Source organism: Cyrtonyx montezumae, unplaced genomic scaffold (genome assembly GCF_038088225.1).
Source record: "Cyrtonyx montezumae isolate F1298 unplaced genomic scaffold, pur_monq_1.0 scaffold_24, whole genome shotgun sequence".
Taxonomy (NCBI): domain Eukaryota; kingdom Metazoa; phylum Chordata; class Aves; order Galliformes; family Odontophoridae; genus Cyrtonyx; species Cyrtonyx montezumae.
The window spans coordinates 2,335,119-2,352,405 of NW_027071981.1; the positions used below are offsets into that span (position 1 = coordinate 2,335,119).

General features: G+C 36.9%; 2 protein-coding genes across 4 annotated transcripts in view; one reads left to right on the forward strand and one right to left on the reverse strand.

The window, feature by feature from the left end:
- Nucleotides 1–17,287, forward strand: part of CCDC88A (coiled-coil domain containing 88A) — a 271,485-nt gene that overhangs the window by 224,516 nt on the left and 29,682 nt on the right. The gene's annotated exons all lie outside the window — the stretch shown is intronic.
- EML6 (EMAP like 6) overlaps nucleotides 1–17,287 on the reverse strand; it is a 113,655-nt gene that overhangs the window by 57,541 nt on the left and 38,827 nt on the right. Inside the window, exons 3-7 of the mRNA XM_065739453.1 lie at nucleotides 15,574–15,672; nucleotides 13,119–13,187; nucleotides 10,789–10,974; nucleotides 8,967–9,102; nucleotides 4,502–4,703 (exon numbers count right to left, since the gene is read on the reverse strand). Coding sequence (XP_065595525.1) covers nucleotides 4,502–4,703; nucleotides 8,967–9,102; nucleotides 10,789–10,974; nucleotides 13,119–13,187; nucleotides 15,574–15,672 — 692 coding nt within the window. The remainder of the gene's footprint in view (nucleotides 1–4,501; nucleotides 4,704–8,966; nucleotides 9,103–10,788; nucleotides 10,975–13,118; nucleotides 13,188–15,573; nucleotides 15,673–17,287) is intronic.

A 17,287-nucleotide genomic window follows, 5' to 3' on the forward strand; every position in this document is an offset into this window, starting at 1 on the left:
TTACACGAGAGCTGTACATGGTACTGGGTAAAGTTTTATGCAAGCTTTATGAAACATTTAGCTGGATGGAAGATTCTGATGAGATTTCGAGCTCTGGAATAGTAATATTCAATATATTCTCTAAAGACACTGACATAATAGATGAGAATGCTAATGAGATCTGCAATGGACAGCAAGCTGGGAGGCACTGTGAACCCAGAGATGGATTTATCATACTGGTAGAAATAGAAGATTCTTGATGACAAAACAGGCAGAATAAACTTAACCAAAACTCGTTTTTTTTAGAGTTTTATTCCCTAAGATTGAGCCATGAGATTGAAACACAAGTGGAACTAGCAAAAAGTAAGATCTCACATCGTTCTATTCAACTACAGATTGACCAAGATTCAGGAGCGAGTTACAGACAGGATAAAGGAAATTTGATCCTAACATACATCCTGGGTGCTATTCTAGGAGGTACACAAAAACAATAGAACATATCATCCAGCATATTCGTTACAGAAGTCTCCCAAGAACTTTGAATAAAAACAGGAACAGATGCAGTGAAGGATTGCTGGGGTAATCAAGAGAATCCAGACTGAAGAAGACTTAGAAGAGTTTAACTTTTATACCTTGATGAAACAAAGGCTAGGAAGGGATAGTGTTGCTTCCAAAAATGCATCAGTGGGATAAACATCAAAGAAGGAGAAAAAATTATGTTGAAGGACTATGCCTGCACTAGAACAAATGGGATAAGCAGAACATGAATATAGTCTGAAAAGAAGGAAGTTCATGACCACCCCAGCAGCAGCATTTAGATGTAGCCCTGAAGTATGAGTAAAAGGAGAGAAAAGAGACTGAGAGACAAATTTTGTAGAAACACAGCATTTGACTGCCCGTATTGAGAAAGGACTGTACTTTGTCAACTCAGCATTTCTTTTCAATTGGAAACTCTTTGGGACTTATCAAGTTAATGTTGTTAGGGTGAGTCTAGAATTAACATTCCTGAATGACACTACTTCCCTCTTAGTCTCAGAGAATTCAAAGATGACAAAAAACTTGAAAAGGTGTCTCTGTGAAAGAATAGCAAGTACAGGTTCCTGGTGAAAAACAGATGATAGAACTGTTTTCAATGACAAAAAAAAAAAAAAAAATCAGATACAAGAGTCTTAGGAGCCATGTATTGGAGAACCAGAACCAGTAAGAAATAGTAAAGATTGCAAAAGAAACACCAGAACAGGTTGCCTCCAAAACGTGCTTCCACATGAATCACTTACATTAGGAGCGTAATTGCAATACACAGCAGTGCAAGAAGAATAATTCAGTTTTCTTAAGAACAAGCAAAGCCCCAAACTTTAATGTAAGAATAATTCCAGATATTACCTTTTCATTTTTAGTCAAAATAATAATAAAAAAATTTGTACACATGCAAACATTCGTATGTCTAACTCAGAGATTAAAAGCCTGGCTTTGCTTATGAAAATAAAGAAGTTAATCTTTTCTGGCAAAACGTTTCTGCATATTGTTTCTGAAAGAGCTAAATAAATATACTACTTCTGTACGAAAGTTGCTTCTATTTTCCATGAAGGCAAAGATGCTTTTTCACCATTCCTCAGCAACTTTCCTATGCATCTGTTGAAATGTCTGAGTTTCAGAAGCTACAATAGGTTCATGAAATATTTTAATAGCAAATTTTCCAGTATTTTCTGTCACATACCTGATGTAAGAGTTTATTATTTACTGGTGCACATGCTGATTACAGCCTCTCAAGAGGCTTACTGGCAACCACTTTGCCTGCATAATTAGCCAGTACTGGTGGCAGAAACTTTAATATTGGCTTGTTGCATTCACTGGCAGAATGACACCACGCTAATAAATAAATAATTAATTAAATCAGAGACGGATGCATTCAAAATAATTTGTATAAAATAAGACTGCATCAATCCTTCCACAAATGCAGAAACAGATAATTCAAGAAAGACAGACAGCAGAGTGGAGATGCTCTGCTAGAACATCAGGTACTTGCAGTCCTGCAGCTAGACATTATACTGCTGTATTATAAAAAGACATGTATTAATTGCACTGACCAAATGTAAAAAATCATTCTTCATTCCTCCATTAGTATTCAGATGAGGCTGATGCTTTTTCCTGGTTCCTGCTGTAAGAAAGATGAAGCAAGCACCATTCCTAATTGACAGGATTTTGAAGTTTAAAGTGTAAGAATCCTGTATTTGGCTAGTCTACTCTCAGCTGCGCTAGGGAAAATCTAGAGAAATTCCTCTTCACCATGCAGAGGTATTTTTCATTTAAACACATCACTTAGACATTACAACATAATCTAGCCCACTAGATTAATTGTATTTGTAAAACAATTTAGATTTATATTCTATTCAACTAATAAGAAAATTGTGCAATACAGGAAAATGGCAATAAAGATACACCCCTGTCAATGCAGAATCATTACTAAAACTCATCTGATATTGCTAGGAATGCACAAACCTTCTAGGTAAACGAACGCTAGGTGCTTAATTTCCCTACCACAATTGTTTTTTCTTGTTCGGGACTGATAATCTTCTTCCACTGTCAAAAATCTTCTTACCAGCAGAATCATCTTTCAGTTCCAAAACTATTAATTTATTTTTTGTATGTGTCTAAGACTATGCAATCGACCTAGGATCAAAACATATTAATGAGCAAAAAAATAGGAAAAATCCTTTTGTGTATGTTTTATGTCACCAAAAACATACAAGAATTTACGTATTTCCCTGAAATTCCCCACACAAAGCATGAGCATACTAAGAAGTATCATGGCTGGAATTAGAATTCAAATCCCACACTCTAGCCTAAACAGCTAGAGTGTACAGAAGTGCAGAAGACCATCTGAACCGTTAATAAATGCACAGAACGGTGATGTTCAAAGGCATCAGCAACTACAACAGCAGTAGTAATCATAAGAGCCCCACTCAACAAGGGTTTTTTGTGCACAGGAACATGCTTTAACCTTTCATAGATGGGCACAAGTTTGTCCTCTGTGCACTGTGACACACTATCCAGCTCCAAATCAGTGTGGCATTACCAAGCTAAGTTAAGAGATGAGTCCAAGATAATAAGTCCAACATCTTAGCATGGCTTATTAGCTTGAGATCAGTACTACACTAATCTCAGCACTGCAGCTCTTGTTTGGGAATGGGCTCACATTCCACCAGAATGACCGTCAAGCTTCAAGGCAAAGGTGAATCCACAATGGGAAATTTGAAGGAGCATAAGTTTGAAACTCTGTATGCCAGGAAACTGAAACAAGTCCAAATGGTAGAACCCCCTGGTATGCTTCTGAAATAACTTAACTAGTAGTACATCAAAACTGAAAATCTGGTAACATCCAAGGGTTGATCTGAAAATATGTGACCAAATTATCTGTGTAAGATGAACGTCAGTTATTACCTATTTGGTGTAGGACTGGAGAATGGAAAAGTTACAAATTAGGACACTGGGCTCAGGAGAAACCCCTGGAAAACCACAGCTTGGAAAACCATGCTGTTATGAACTATACTGTGTGCACTTCAGGGCTTCAGGGACAGAGAATGATTTGAGGAAAGTCTCAGGAAACCACTGTAATAAATCCTGGTCTCCCAAAAGTTAATACAGTCTCGATTGGTATCTTTCCCTGTATGGAAAACAGAAGGCTGAGAAAAGTTTTGCTGAATCTCTTCAATCTCAGGTAAGTAATCAGTCACAGTGGGTACTGTTTCATGTCCAGTTGAGATAACAGAAAACAGCTGTGTGTTTGGGATTGTTATCAGTAAGGTTAGCATCTTAGCTTAACCTCCACTTTCACTGAAAGTTTCACTAAGAGGATAAAAAAATACTTTGGCTTTTCATCAGCTTTCTCAACTGGTCACATTCAAGAGGAAGAAGAAATGAAATGTCCCTGACTTTACCAAAACTTCTACAAACGTGTACAAAATTTCAAATCATTGATATCAAGACTTGAGGTGCACCTGCTCCAAGTAAAAACCTGAAAGATGTTTTTCATTAGGGTAAACCAGTCTCATTTTCTGGGATTTTAATTTAACTGAGTTTAGATTAAATTTTCGAAACACTCGTGGCTGAGTAAGACACCTGCTGTGTAAAAATTCAGTCAAAGGTGTTTGGGATTTCTGATTTTTGCATGGTACTAACTGATGAGAAGCAGGAAGCCACTGTCAGATTTAGAATTAAAACTGTTGTTCGGAACAGAATAAGTACTTAAAGCAGAGCACTGCAGTATGTACTAAGCCTAAGTATCTGAACACAAATTCTGATTACTTTCACATAATGTGTGGAGCCAACATACGAGGACTGAGAAGAGAAAGAAAAACTGCTACAGAAAAAGAATGTGGGGGTGGGAGGGGAATGTTGTCTTTAGGGACTCTGAACATAAGGCCAAAAAAAAAAGTCATTTATGAATATGTCAAATAGAAACTAGTTAAAAACGATATGTACATGATTAAATACATAAAAAATAAACAAGATCTAGCCTTACCGTACAGATCGATCATCGCTGCCTGTGACTGCTAAAGGCTTCTTTGGATGGACAGCCAGGGCCCAGAGCTCCCCTTCACAATGACCCTGCATAATCAGCATGGGTTTGTCTCTTTCTCTTACTAGCACCTCAAATATTTCACTGTCCTGTGTCCCTGCTAAGAGTCTGTCTGCTTTCCAACAGACACTTCGGATGGACAAACCTAATAGGACAGAATAATTTTAGATTAATGGCAATGACAAGACAAAATGACATCACAGTGAAAATCACTAAGACTTCAAGAGTTAATTTATAACAACCACCACATTTTCAAAGCAAGCCTTCTATCACAGCTGTTTAAGTCCCAAATCAGTTCTGCTATCTCACTTAGACAGACAAAGTGATAGCTCAATTCTGGGAAAAAGTGGTCTCTAACATCCCTGTTGTCAGGATGTCAAGGGATTAAGTTCTTACGCTTTGCTTACGTCTCTAACATGTACTTAAAAAAGAAAAAAAAGATGTGATTTAAAGATGAAATTTTTAGAATAGGTAAGATTTCTGCTTCTGAAGCTTTATTTCTTATTCCAGTGCTTCCCAGTTTTGCATATCGAAAAGCAGGGAATGAAATTATAACGGTCATCTTAAATAACAAGATATTGCCCTTCTCTACTTTTATCCAAACTGATAATTACATAAATAGATAGGTAGGTAGGTAGGTAGGTACATAGGTAGATAGAATCTTGCTTCTCATACAATTTAGAGAGTTTGATCTTATTCCACAAAATCCATAACTTTGCAGCTGGAATTTTTTTAACCACAAGCTTTAAAATTTCCTCATCAGTCCTGAGTGATAAATTATAGCAGTGTCAGCCTCAACATAGGTGACTGCATTTGAAAACTAGCATTTTGTATTCAAAAACATCTTTTAAGGTACAGAAATCTGGTAGTAAACATTTTGGAAGAACACTCAAAAAGTAAAGCAGTTCAGAGGCTCTAAGACTAAATTTGGTTTTGTTACCCTAGCTGAACACTTTAATCAATGGATTAATTAATTGATAGCACTCTCTGGTTGACTGCCTGCAGGGTTTGTACCATCTGTTCAAGTAATAACATGAATACGTGAAACTTTGAAGTTCTGATAGTAGGCCTAGATTCTATGAGATGTGAATGAATTAAAAATTCATTCACTGCGTAGTCAAGGTCAAACACATCATGATTTTAATAACTTTTGGAATTGAATACACAATGCAATTAACTACCAGCCATATAAATAAAACATACTGCAAGCATTTTGTGTCATCTTTTTAGAAGGGCAAATTAAATGATGTTTATTGTCTTGTCCAGCTCCAGTACCTTTTAATTTTGATAATTTGTAATGAACTTTTGACTCAGGTCTTCCTGATAAATAGCAAATGCCACACAAGTACTGAACTTCAGACATTAAGTGGCAAATTGGTGTTAAGTTTCTGAATACTAATAACATCTTTAGATGTGGCAAAGGTAAATTTTCTGAACATAAAGAAAGATCATCCATTATCAGAATTTTTACTGGTGTATATTTAATAAGTAAATGCCAAGACTATCATCAGATAGCTACTGGCAACACATCTTACTTTAAATATATTCAGTACACTTCGGTTCAACATGAGCAATGAATGAGGATATGCAGAACAAAAAACTTCTACCATCTGAGGAAGGAGTTTTAAATTTGATCACTGATGTCTTTGTAAATGGCTTTTAAAAAAGAAAAAAGGGAACAGAAGGTCACGGGTAAGCAATTAGTCTACTACTATTGCCTCCAGTTATATATACACCTACATTAGCCATTGTGTTAACTGAAAACAAAATTTTCACAGCCTTACTAGCAAGAATTAAATGGAAGTGATCATCAATGTACAGCATATGGGAAGAAACAGCAGAATAGTACAGAGGCATAACAGAAACATAGCAGGCAAGACTTGTATCTCACCAAACAAACAGAGAACATGAGAACGAAAAAAGATGTTGACAAGGAAGGAAGTACATGCTTGGATTTTATGACCTGCAGTCATCCCCAAGGACCTGATTTTTTTATAGTTACAGCAGGACCAGAAGTCAAACAACACTTCACATACAAATCATAGTATTTTTTTACTTTGTCTAAATGATTATGCTCATGGGCACACCATTTTTGGCTAAGCTCTGTAAAATTTTCAAGACTTGCTTGAGTCTGTTTCTTGCCATTTTGCAGACAGTGTTTTGACAAACAACTATAAACCAGAAATACTTTCAAGACAAGATTCAGACACTGTTTTAAAGAAATACGTTTGGGTTTTTTTAAGTTATAATTTATATAAAATATATACAAAATAGCAACTCAATTCACTTTCTAAAATGCATATTTTTATCACTTTTGTCATGCAGGAATACAAAATTCTCTATTGACTGTCTCTCAGACACAAAGCTGCTCTTATGGTGCCTGGCTCTGCTTAGCTGCTCTCATCTAAGAATTCTGTCTCCTCTAACGTTCAGCAGATAGCAGAAATGATTATATCAATTCAGAATCATTCAATAGAATTTCTAATGGGAATTTTCCTTCACCAAGTTCTTTCTTGATTGGACTTAACTTCCACAAGAACAAAATCCCCTTGCAGGGCTAGCTAGCTGCTTTCAGATGCTTTCAGCAGACTACATGTAGGATTTGACCACTTTTATGAATATTTACAGAGCTGCAATATGTTACTAGTTGGAAATTAAAATTTTCCAGACAAGTTTTGTTAACTACAGTTATTTAAAAATAACTAAGTCAGCTGTTTTGTTGGAAGAGACCCTTAAGGGCCACCAAATCCAACTCCCCAACAGTGAGGTTGCTTGGAGCACCATCCAGCCTGATCTTGAGTGTCTCCAGAGACGGGGCATCCACAATCTGTTCCCATGCCTCACCACCCCTACTGGAACCATGCTGAAGAGTCTGTCCCTTTCCTTCTTATAGTCCCCCATTAGATACTGAAAGGCCACTCTCCCTAGGATCCCTAACTCTCTCAGGCTGTCCTTGTAGGGGAGGTGCTCCATCCATGCGATCATTTTTGTGGTCCTTCTCTGAACACACTCTGACAGGTCCCTCACCTTCCTCACCCTGCTGATCATGCTGCTTTTGATGCAGCCCAGGATATAGTTGGCTTCCTGGGCTGTGAGGGCACACTGCTGGCTCCTGTCCAGCTACTGTCCACAAGTATATATGGGAACTGCTGAGTAACAGCCTGAACCACTGACTGAGCACCTAGAGAGAAGATCCAGCCAAGATAACTCACCTCTGTCACCAGAAGCCTGGCTCCACCCCTCTTAAACCTCATTTAAGGGCTAACCGCCACTGAGGAAGGATCTCTTGCTGGAGATCCCTCCTTTGTGGAGTCTTTCTGCAACCCTAGATCTTCAGAGACAGGTGAGCATCCTTCTTTTGGTAACATCTGCTCATTGTGCTCTAGCCTTTCTTCCCCTAGCTTTCATCCCATCCTGCACTTGGATTTATTGAACCTCATGAGGCTCTCCTGGGCCCACTGCTCAGCCTGTCTAGGTCTCTCTGGACTGCACCCTGCATCTACAAGTAAGATAAACTGGTGGAGCATTGTTCATTGAGTGCTCATGGTAGTCTGCTTGTTGGATGACCCTCGATATTGTATTTTACAAGAATGAGAATCATCAGCCAATCTGGTTTAAATAAATTGAAAAAATAAACACAACAAGCTTGTTACTAAAACACAGGCCAAAAGATACATAATTGAGGAAAAAAATGTTACCCTTCTTAGTTTTCTAAGTGTTCCAAAGGTAATTTTAATATGAAAATTGTCTAAAAATATAAGTTAACCATTACAGAACTGCCTGCCAGAAGTCTACTTGAGACCATCAATGAGGCTGCTGTCCTTTCAAGCTAAATGGATGTTGCAGAAATCTCAAAAGACTGAGATCTTGATAAATGATGCAAAATCTATACAGATTATAAGCAAACTGAAAATCTAATCAAAGTAATGTGATGATTCATAGGAAGCATGACTAGCTTCAATAAACACAATAATAAAAAATGTAATAACCTCTATATTAAATACGCCAAGTGGTACTATTCCAAATGAACCTAAGTGGAGTCCTGAGATACTCAGCATTTTTTATTATCAGGTTCCAAAAATGTCAAATAATTAAATGAATTGGCAAGCAATAAAATAAAGATTGACTAGCTTAATTCACCTGTCTTTGTTATTAATTAGTTTTCACTTCTTTTCTCATTTTTGCATCATGGGGAGCAGTAACTCTAAACATCCTTCTTAATCCTCAACGAAGGATGGAAACTTCCTCAGGCAGTATCATGTTCAGTAAAAAGGGAACACAGGCCGTAAAGGTAAATACAGTCATTAAGCAAAAAATCAGCAGTGTGCAGAGACATTAATGCTTTGAATGCAACTGAGTCACAATTATTTAGGTGTACGAAAAACCAGTGAAGTAATAGCTCCATTACCTTTGTATCCTTGCTCAGTCTCTCTGAGGTCAATTTTAGTAATTGGTTTGAAATCAGTGTCCCATAACCGAATGCAACCATCTCTTCCTCCAGTGGCAAAACCTTCTTCACAAGCATACATACTAAAAATTCCAGCCTGTTAACCAATAGTATGACAAGTTTTAAAGTCCTTTACAACTGATTTAAACACACAAAGCAAACTTTTTTGAGAAGACTCTTGTTAAAGGCTAGAAACAGGTAGGCAGCATGCAGCATAGTCTTGTCGATCCAGAAAGCACACCAGCAAACATAGAGGTACACTTGTATTTCAAGTGCTCTCACCTCAAGTTATTTATGTAGAAGGTTTAATACAAATAACAGTGATATACCCCACTTGCACAACTTTAAATTTGGATTAGTTATCACAAGAACTATTTAGCAAATAATAGAACACTTAAAATAATAGTTACCCATAATAAAGAAAAATTAGCAGACAAGTGATACAAATATTCTTACAGGTGTCGAGCTGATAGAGACATTCTTTCATTAATTCAGGGCAGACATCTTTGGAATCTAACAGGAACTGAAAGACTGTCAATTCATTCTCTTTGTTGAAAGAAAAGGTTCTATTACAGATTGAATTCCTTTGTTTTTGAAAACACCTCATTACTGATGACTATAATATACCACACAGGAATAGCTATGGAATGCATGCTGAATCAGATAATAGATCCTATGAGGAAGTCCTCTCAGTTAAAAGACATCTTCAACATTATGGAAATTAATACAATGAAAGAGAAAACTTCTGATTTCAAAGTGGTCTTGTTCAATGTCTTAATTAATTAGTATTTCTAATAATTAGTCACATAAGGGTTTCAAAATGGGCAGGAGAATATAAATCATACATAAGAATGAAACAAAATTTATTGTATAGAAAGAGAGAATTTATTTTTTCCAGTGAATTCATATATAAAATTATGGAAGTGTACCACAGGGAGCTATTGTTTAGCTCAGAGATATCCACGGTATTGCAGTTTCGTGTAATCACTACCTGGCAATTACATGGTAGTTTTGCAGGCAAGAAGTCTCACTGACTTCAGTCAGACTGCTTTTACAAATTAGGGATTACCTCCATAAATAACAATAGGTCTACTGGACACTTGTACCTAATTAGAAGAGTTGCTATGAATCTTGATGCATTGCCAATACAATGAATTTGGGGAGATAAAAAACCAACATCCTGTGTTCGTAGAGATGGAAATCCTTTAGTGCAGCAACAACAGAGACGTATTTTTCATGCTAGTTTGAGTGGTTAGAAATCCAGCACAAGCCTATACATTCCCTTCTCTCTCTGTAACTTTAAAGGCTTCACATTAGGGGGTGTTATTATGAAGAGAGTAAAATGTCTCTGGAATAATGTCAGAGTGCAACTCACAGATTAAAGAGGTCTACTTCACACTGAAGCTTCTACAAACAATTAATCTTGGACACTGGGAATTTTACTGGTAAAATTTTAAATAAGATCATTCGGTTACAAAATATTTTTATTTAAATTATTTTAAATAATTGATTATGCCTGAAGGTATAATCTGTGAAACTTTACATCTAGAAACTTTACTTTAGATCCAGTCTGCTTGGTTAAATCTGTGCTAACCATATCTGTTCTGTCAATATCAGTTCAGCAGCTAGCATCTGTCGACAAAACATAAATGAAGTACAGACTTAAAGATCTTAACTGATAAACTGCCTTCAATACTCTTCTGACCTGAAACAAAAGATCTTCAAGGTTTTCAAGCCAAATAAACAAGTCATTTCAGAAACAGACATTAAAAATACAACTTACACTATGTGCTCCTTGAATTGTGCGAACTAAGTTTAGCCCTTTCCAAACATAGATGTCTCCATTTAAAGCACCAGAGTATGTGATGTCTTCTTTTGCACATGCTAAACAAAGGATAGTTTGCAGGTCCCCTGTTTTACCAAATATTCCTCTTTTAGCTGTCAGTGCGTTTCCACACAGTGTCCAAAACTGAAAAGTAAATGGCATTATTAGGAAGAATTCCTGCTTTTTTTTTCATTTAATGTGCAGATCTCACAAATGTACATCCGTACAAGAGTGTCAACATTGTTGTAAGGTAAGAAAATAGCTAAGCTTCTAGATGAGCTGAATAAACACTTCTGCTCTTTACCACTACACTGCAACAAATATGCACCTCAAAACTACATTTACAGACGTTCGATGGAGGATTGCAAACACTTGTACATGAAACTGAACTTGCTCTGAGTACGAAATAATAGGATTTTCTAGGTATGGAATAGTGGTTTTCTTCACTTTTACACGGGCACAGTAACACTGTGCAAAGATTAACTGAGGAAAAGGAAAGGAGCAAGAGAACACAAATATAGTAGAAAACATCCATAGGACTGGCCTAGAAAAATCATAGAATCATGGAATTGTACATTTTTTCTTTTGGAATGAGTTCCAAAAGCTCCTGGGAGCTATAATGTGGATTACAAATAGACACGTACAACAGGCACTGAAATACTCGGGCCTGGCAGCACATGTAGAAATGCAAGTTTGTGTTCAGTGGTTCATTTCACAATAAAGAGATACTTGGAGAGACTGGACAGGAATACTGAGGTGTCTGACACAGGTGCATAATGCCTATCCCACTTCCTATGCCTACATCTCTTGTGTGGCTATAAACATAACTTTCAGATCTTTTTCTTCCTCTTGCCCCCATAAATTTTGTATAAAGATGAACTCCAGAAGATCTTTGCATCAAGGATTTTTATTTCAGATCTTTCTCTAATTCCAACTCAATTATTTTATTCCCATTGCCTCTTAATGTAAGTCAGTTTATGATAAGGCAGTGGGAATATTTCCCCTGGGTCTTTCATACTGCAAACAAAACATATACTTTCCCCACTTTTGGTTAGCTGCAGAAGGGCAAGAGAGCAGGGCAACATTAGAAAGTGGGTGGAGTGTGGAAGGCTTAGCTCCTAAGCCTTACTACAGCTTTTAAATTAGCTTACCCAGTAGGTTCAATAGAAGTGAAATGCTAAAAGAAGAGACAGTGCTATTCCCAACTACTAGACCCTATTCTCAAAGTGCTACAACTGCCTTAGAGCTGTTCTTTTCCTTTTTGGGAAGTTAATTATCATATTTCCACAGAGCTATAATGACCAACAACTACAGAGTGTTGCTTGAGCATAATTGATGGGAAATATCTAATCAGAAAACATTCCAACTCACTCCCCCTCTCTCTTTTTTTTTCTTTCTTTTTTTGGCATGCCTCTATCGGTATGTATGCTTCCCTAGCATTATGCACGTTTGGTGCAATTATGGCCAATTTAAAAAGATCACAGGTGCCAAATAAAGACAGGTTTTGGAAAACAGCTTGCAGAATACAGCAGATGGTATCATTAGTGCCAAAACCACCCACAGTTTCAAAGCAGTGGTGGTTTCAAGGGCAAAAGCTTCCCAGTAACCAGAACTAGAGATATTAGCTGGTTTCCTAAACTCCTAGTTAAAGCTCTTCCCACCTCAGCCATGTGAAATAATTACCATCTGTTAGGAATGTTTTTGGTGAGACTGGAGGAAAATAGAAAATTACAGGGAGCATAGAATAATTTCTCTCTAAAGTCTTTTATAGGTATGAGAATGTCAACTCTGGAAAAGATGAATTTGAGGGATCAATAAATCAGATCCTAGAGTTTTAATCTGTTTATCTCCATAGGTAACGCATACCTTCCTACAACATTACTACAACTGCTGGTCGCACAACAGGTGGAACAGAAATTCATTCAATTAATACTCCTTAGTTACTCCTATGCCAGTCCAGTGACCCCTTGTGACACTCAGCAAGAGAAAGAAATCACCGAAGACTTTCACAGACAGAGAGAAGGAAACCCCAAAATTATAAGTATGTAACGATGAAAATTGCACCAAATGACCTTTGTACTTTGCTTGTTGAGTTTCATCTTAGTCACTGCTTAACGTCTAAACTGGCTTCCAACAAAAAAATCTGGTGAAATGTTCACAGATTAACAAAAAAAGAAAAAAGAGGAAAATCTCTTATATTTAAAGCCTCATTATTTAAACAGACAAGTTTTTTCACAGTGGCTATTTACTAAAAAAAAACAAAAATAACAACAACAAAAGATATTTACCTTTATATGTTTTACTCCACAGCTGACAATTCTGTTTGGTTGATACTGATCCCAGGAAATATCGAATATCTGTTAAGAAATACAGGAAGCTGATACATTTAACTATACAGTAATTTAATCTATACTCACTTTGCTTTTAATAATTCTTAGGCATGATTTCTGTTGCAATGCATTGCTAAAAATGAAAGCATAATATTTAGGTAAAACCGGAACTGTTTGTAAAAAAGACTAAGGCTGTCTCACCCAGTTCTGTCAAGACACCTCTTTCCTGCCTTCAAACTAGGAATCTATTCCAGCTCTGAGATATTCTTGAATAAATAATATTTACAGTCTCAAATAAAATGGGAATCATGTGGTGAGCCTGATAAATAATGACAGGACGAGAGGGAATGGCCACAAGTTGCGCCGGGGAAGATTTAGATGAGACCTGAGGAAGCATTTTTTCTCTGAAAGAGTGGTCAGGCACTGGAATGGCCTGCCTAGGGAGGTGGGTGAGGCACCATCCCTAGTGCTGTTCAAGAAGCATTTGGATGAGGTGCTAAGGGATTTGATTTAGTAGTTGGGTAGGGATAGTGATAGGAGGATGGTTGGACTAGATGATCTTGTAGGTCCTTTCCAACCCAATGTACCTATGAACCTATGAGCCAATGTACCTTAAGTTTAGGGATGAAAGAATGGTGCATTCATCTTTGTTTATTATTTTATGTAAAAGGTACAGTAGGGAATTCAAGCTGATCACAAACACTTCAGTGACAAAGTGAATTATTATTCATTTTAATTAATCTACAGAAATAAAAATGCATCAATCACATTGATTAATTTTACATTTTTAACATCACGCATCAAAAAATTAAGCAGTCCTATACCCTGTATCAGACAAATATACAGAGTACTCTATGACTATGAGATTGTACCAAATGAAAAACACTGCATGAAGTTTGGAAGTAAGAAGTTTCCACTTCAGCACAGATTTTCACCAGCATGCCATTTTTAGGCATTTAATCTCTGGCATTCAGCTTTTCAAAGTCCAAGCTGAGAACCAATGATGTTACCAAAATCATTAGATACTGAAGGAAATATGTCTGTAGAGAAAGACAGTGGGTCTTTTTGCTACTTTCAGCTTTTCAGCTGTTAACATATGCATCTTCTGAAAACTTAAAACACCCTACAGGAACTTACCATTCTAAGCAAACCCATCATTCATTTTATAAGCTAGAAAGTATTACCATCTTACAATCCTTAACAGATACGTATTCTTTCCCACTCCCTCTTCAGAGCAAAATCTCTCTTTCTGGTTGTGAAAGTCTAAGGAGACAAAGATTTTAGTACTTCTTGCCTGTCCTGGAGTCCTCTGCTCATTCAGAACCTGATCTTGTGCCTAGAGAGGTGGGTAGCACAAGACTGTAGCAAAACTTATCACTGGGAAGTGAATCAGTTCTGAAAGAAGGAATTTGAATAAAGACTAAGATTCTGCTGTGGAGTGGATATTTTAAGTAAAAATTAACTACCAGATTGGTGGTGGTGAGGCACTGACACAGAGAAGTTGTGGATCCCCCAGCCCTGGAAATGTTTAAGGCCAGGCTGGATGAGGCTTTGAACAATACAGCCTAGTGTGAGGTGTCCCTGCCTGTGGCAGGGGGTTGGAACTAGATGAGCTATAATGTTCCTTCAGACCCAGATCTTTCTACAATTCCAGCGTTTATCCAGAAGGTACATAAGACGCAGATAAGACTAGATGTACACATATACTGGAAGAAAGAGTTTAGTCTGCTGCTCTCCTCCTATATATTTTATCATATGTGAATACTCCCTCATGGGCAGTAAAGTTTTCCAGTATTTCAATATGACTGTTTCATGGTTTTATGATTTTTGGTATTGGTATTCTGTGGGAATACAAAAAGTATATTTAGAGCAGAAGCTGTGGAACAGGATAAATAGAATGAGAAAGGAAGGCTGAAAACCAAGGACACTTCCAGAAGAAAAGGAAAACAAGTTCAAGTAAGTTGTGTGATGGCAGATCCCAATTTTCCCAATGGAGGAAGAGTGCGTGGCTTGGAACAACTCATGACCCTGATTAGATAAGTGCCTGTATGCACAGTTAAGGACTGTCCTGGGGAGTATCTTGTTGACATGTAAAGGCAGGTGGGAAAGTTACAAGAAAAAACTTGTGCAAGTATATAAGGGATGTTAAAACCTGTAATAAATAGTGTAACTATTAACCTGTAATAAAGAGTGTAATTACAAAGTATTTTCTCTCTAGGCAAGACAGTCAGCTCAAGAATACATCATGTCCTAACAGTGCTTTGTGTCTGGTATAATGAGAAGAAAGAAATACCTTGTTCAATATTTTAAAAGCTTGGTAGAATGAACAAGATTACCTCTGTGCTAACATGTCATAAACAAAAAAAAATAAACAATAAAATCAAATGTTTGTTTTTTTTTTTAATATACTTGCCCTGTCTGAATGGCCTGTAGCTGTTGCCAGTAGTTTTCCTCTCTTCCAGTCCCAAATGCACACTGTATTTTTGGCATCCAGTCCCACTGAAGCTAAACGCTAAGGAAAAACAACAGTAATCTAGTTAACAGATAGTCAACTCAAGAATCAGTTTACTATACATACAAATAAAGCTTCCCACACTGATCTGTGTTTGAAGCACACTGCTAAAGGCATCATCAAGACATCCATGTTAATCATCTGCTCGCTGGAAAAAGTATTGAAACACCCAATCTTTTCTAAGGAGTAAGGTTATTAATTTCAGGTTACTGATGTCTCAAATACAATTGCAAAAGGATTGAAATGTTCATATCAGGTGCATGACACTGGCATTCTGAACTACTAACCTGATAGTAAAAATGAATGGTAAATAGAAGCTCTCACTATCCCCAAACACACTTCTGTTCATTATATTTAATTTGCTGAGGTTTAGAATCTGAATCTTATTAAGTGAGCAATCTTTGACTGATAGACCAGAGACTGTTGTGAAGTATGAAGACTAAACTGGTGCCACATTCACTGCAACTGTATAAAATGCATATGATAACATACGTTGGACAGAGATATGTGACAGATATTTCCAGCTTAAGTTAGTAAAAGGAATATGCTTGAATAGCTCGTACTGTAGGAAGAGACTGAGAGGGACACTTCTCATGGGAAACAACCGCCTAGATTGGTAAGACAATTTGGTAACAATCACATCTGTTATGTCCCTTCTCATTGCCCTATCCACAAACTTATTAAGAGTCCAACTGAAATTCCTAAGCATTTTGGTCTGTTACAGGAAATATTTCAGAACATGCAATAAATGAAACCTAATTTTGGCCACAAGCACAAAGATGAGTAGATGAATCATCTGATCCAAATGGACCTATGTTTCGGCTTTGACATGAACGAGAATTTATTTTCTTTATTTTCTTCTTTGAAGAATTAGTTAAAGATGACTTGCAAATAGAATCTCCGTACTGAGTTTCCCTCAATTACACACCCACTATTTTTGGCTTGGATTTGCAGCAGGTGAATTGTTTAAAGCCTGGGATTTTCTGATTTAATACAAAAGAACTGAACCAGCGCAATTACCAAAATTTCCTCTAAAATATTTTGTTAGAAAAAATACGAATTGCTGTAAGACTATAAGTTAGTGTAGAGCTGAGTGGAATCAATATTCATAATGAAAGAGAATGCTCCAGGTCTCATTCAGTAGCAAAATAAATCAGAGACGAGGTACTCCATGCCTTTTCATGCTGTTTTAAACAGCAGAAACATAGTGTCCATCTTCCTTCTTAAGCAAGCCACTTCCAAAGGCCTCTGACTTAAAGACAAGCAACCTACACTATCTTCATAACAGCTACAGTTCTTTGATTTTAGGATAATGAAACAGATCCCTTTTACATTTGGTTGCTTGGGAACCGACACAACATACATTACAATCTCATGTAACAACTGAAATCTGCATAGTGAGTAATGCATAAGCCAAGCAATTCCCACCAGCAAGAACACTAAGCAATATGGAAAATTATATATGTTCTCTTCCAGACTAATTCTTATATTTTCTTTCACTGATAGAAAATAAATAAATAAATCCTGAGGCCCTGTTAAATGCAGCTGTGTGAGAATCTACCAGAAGAACCTGCAGGATACCAAGTACTGAAAAGATTTTAGTATAATATATTTC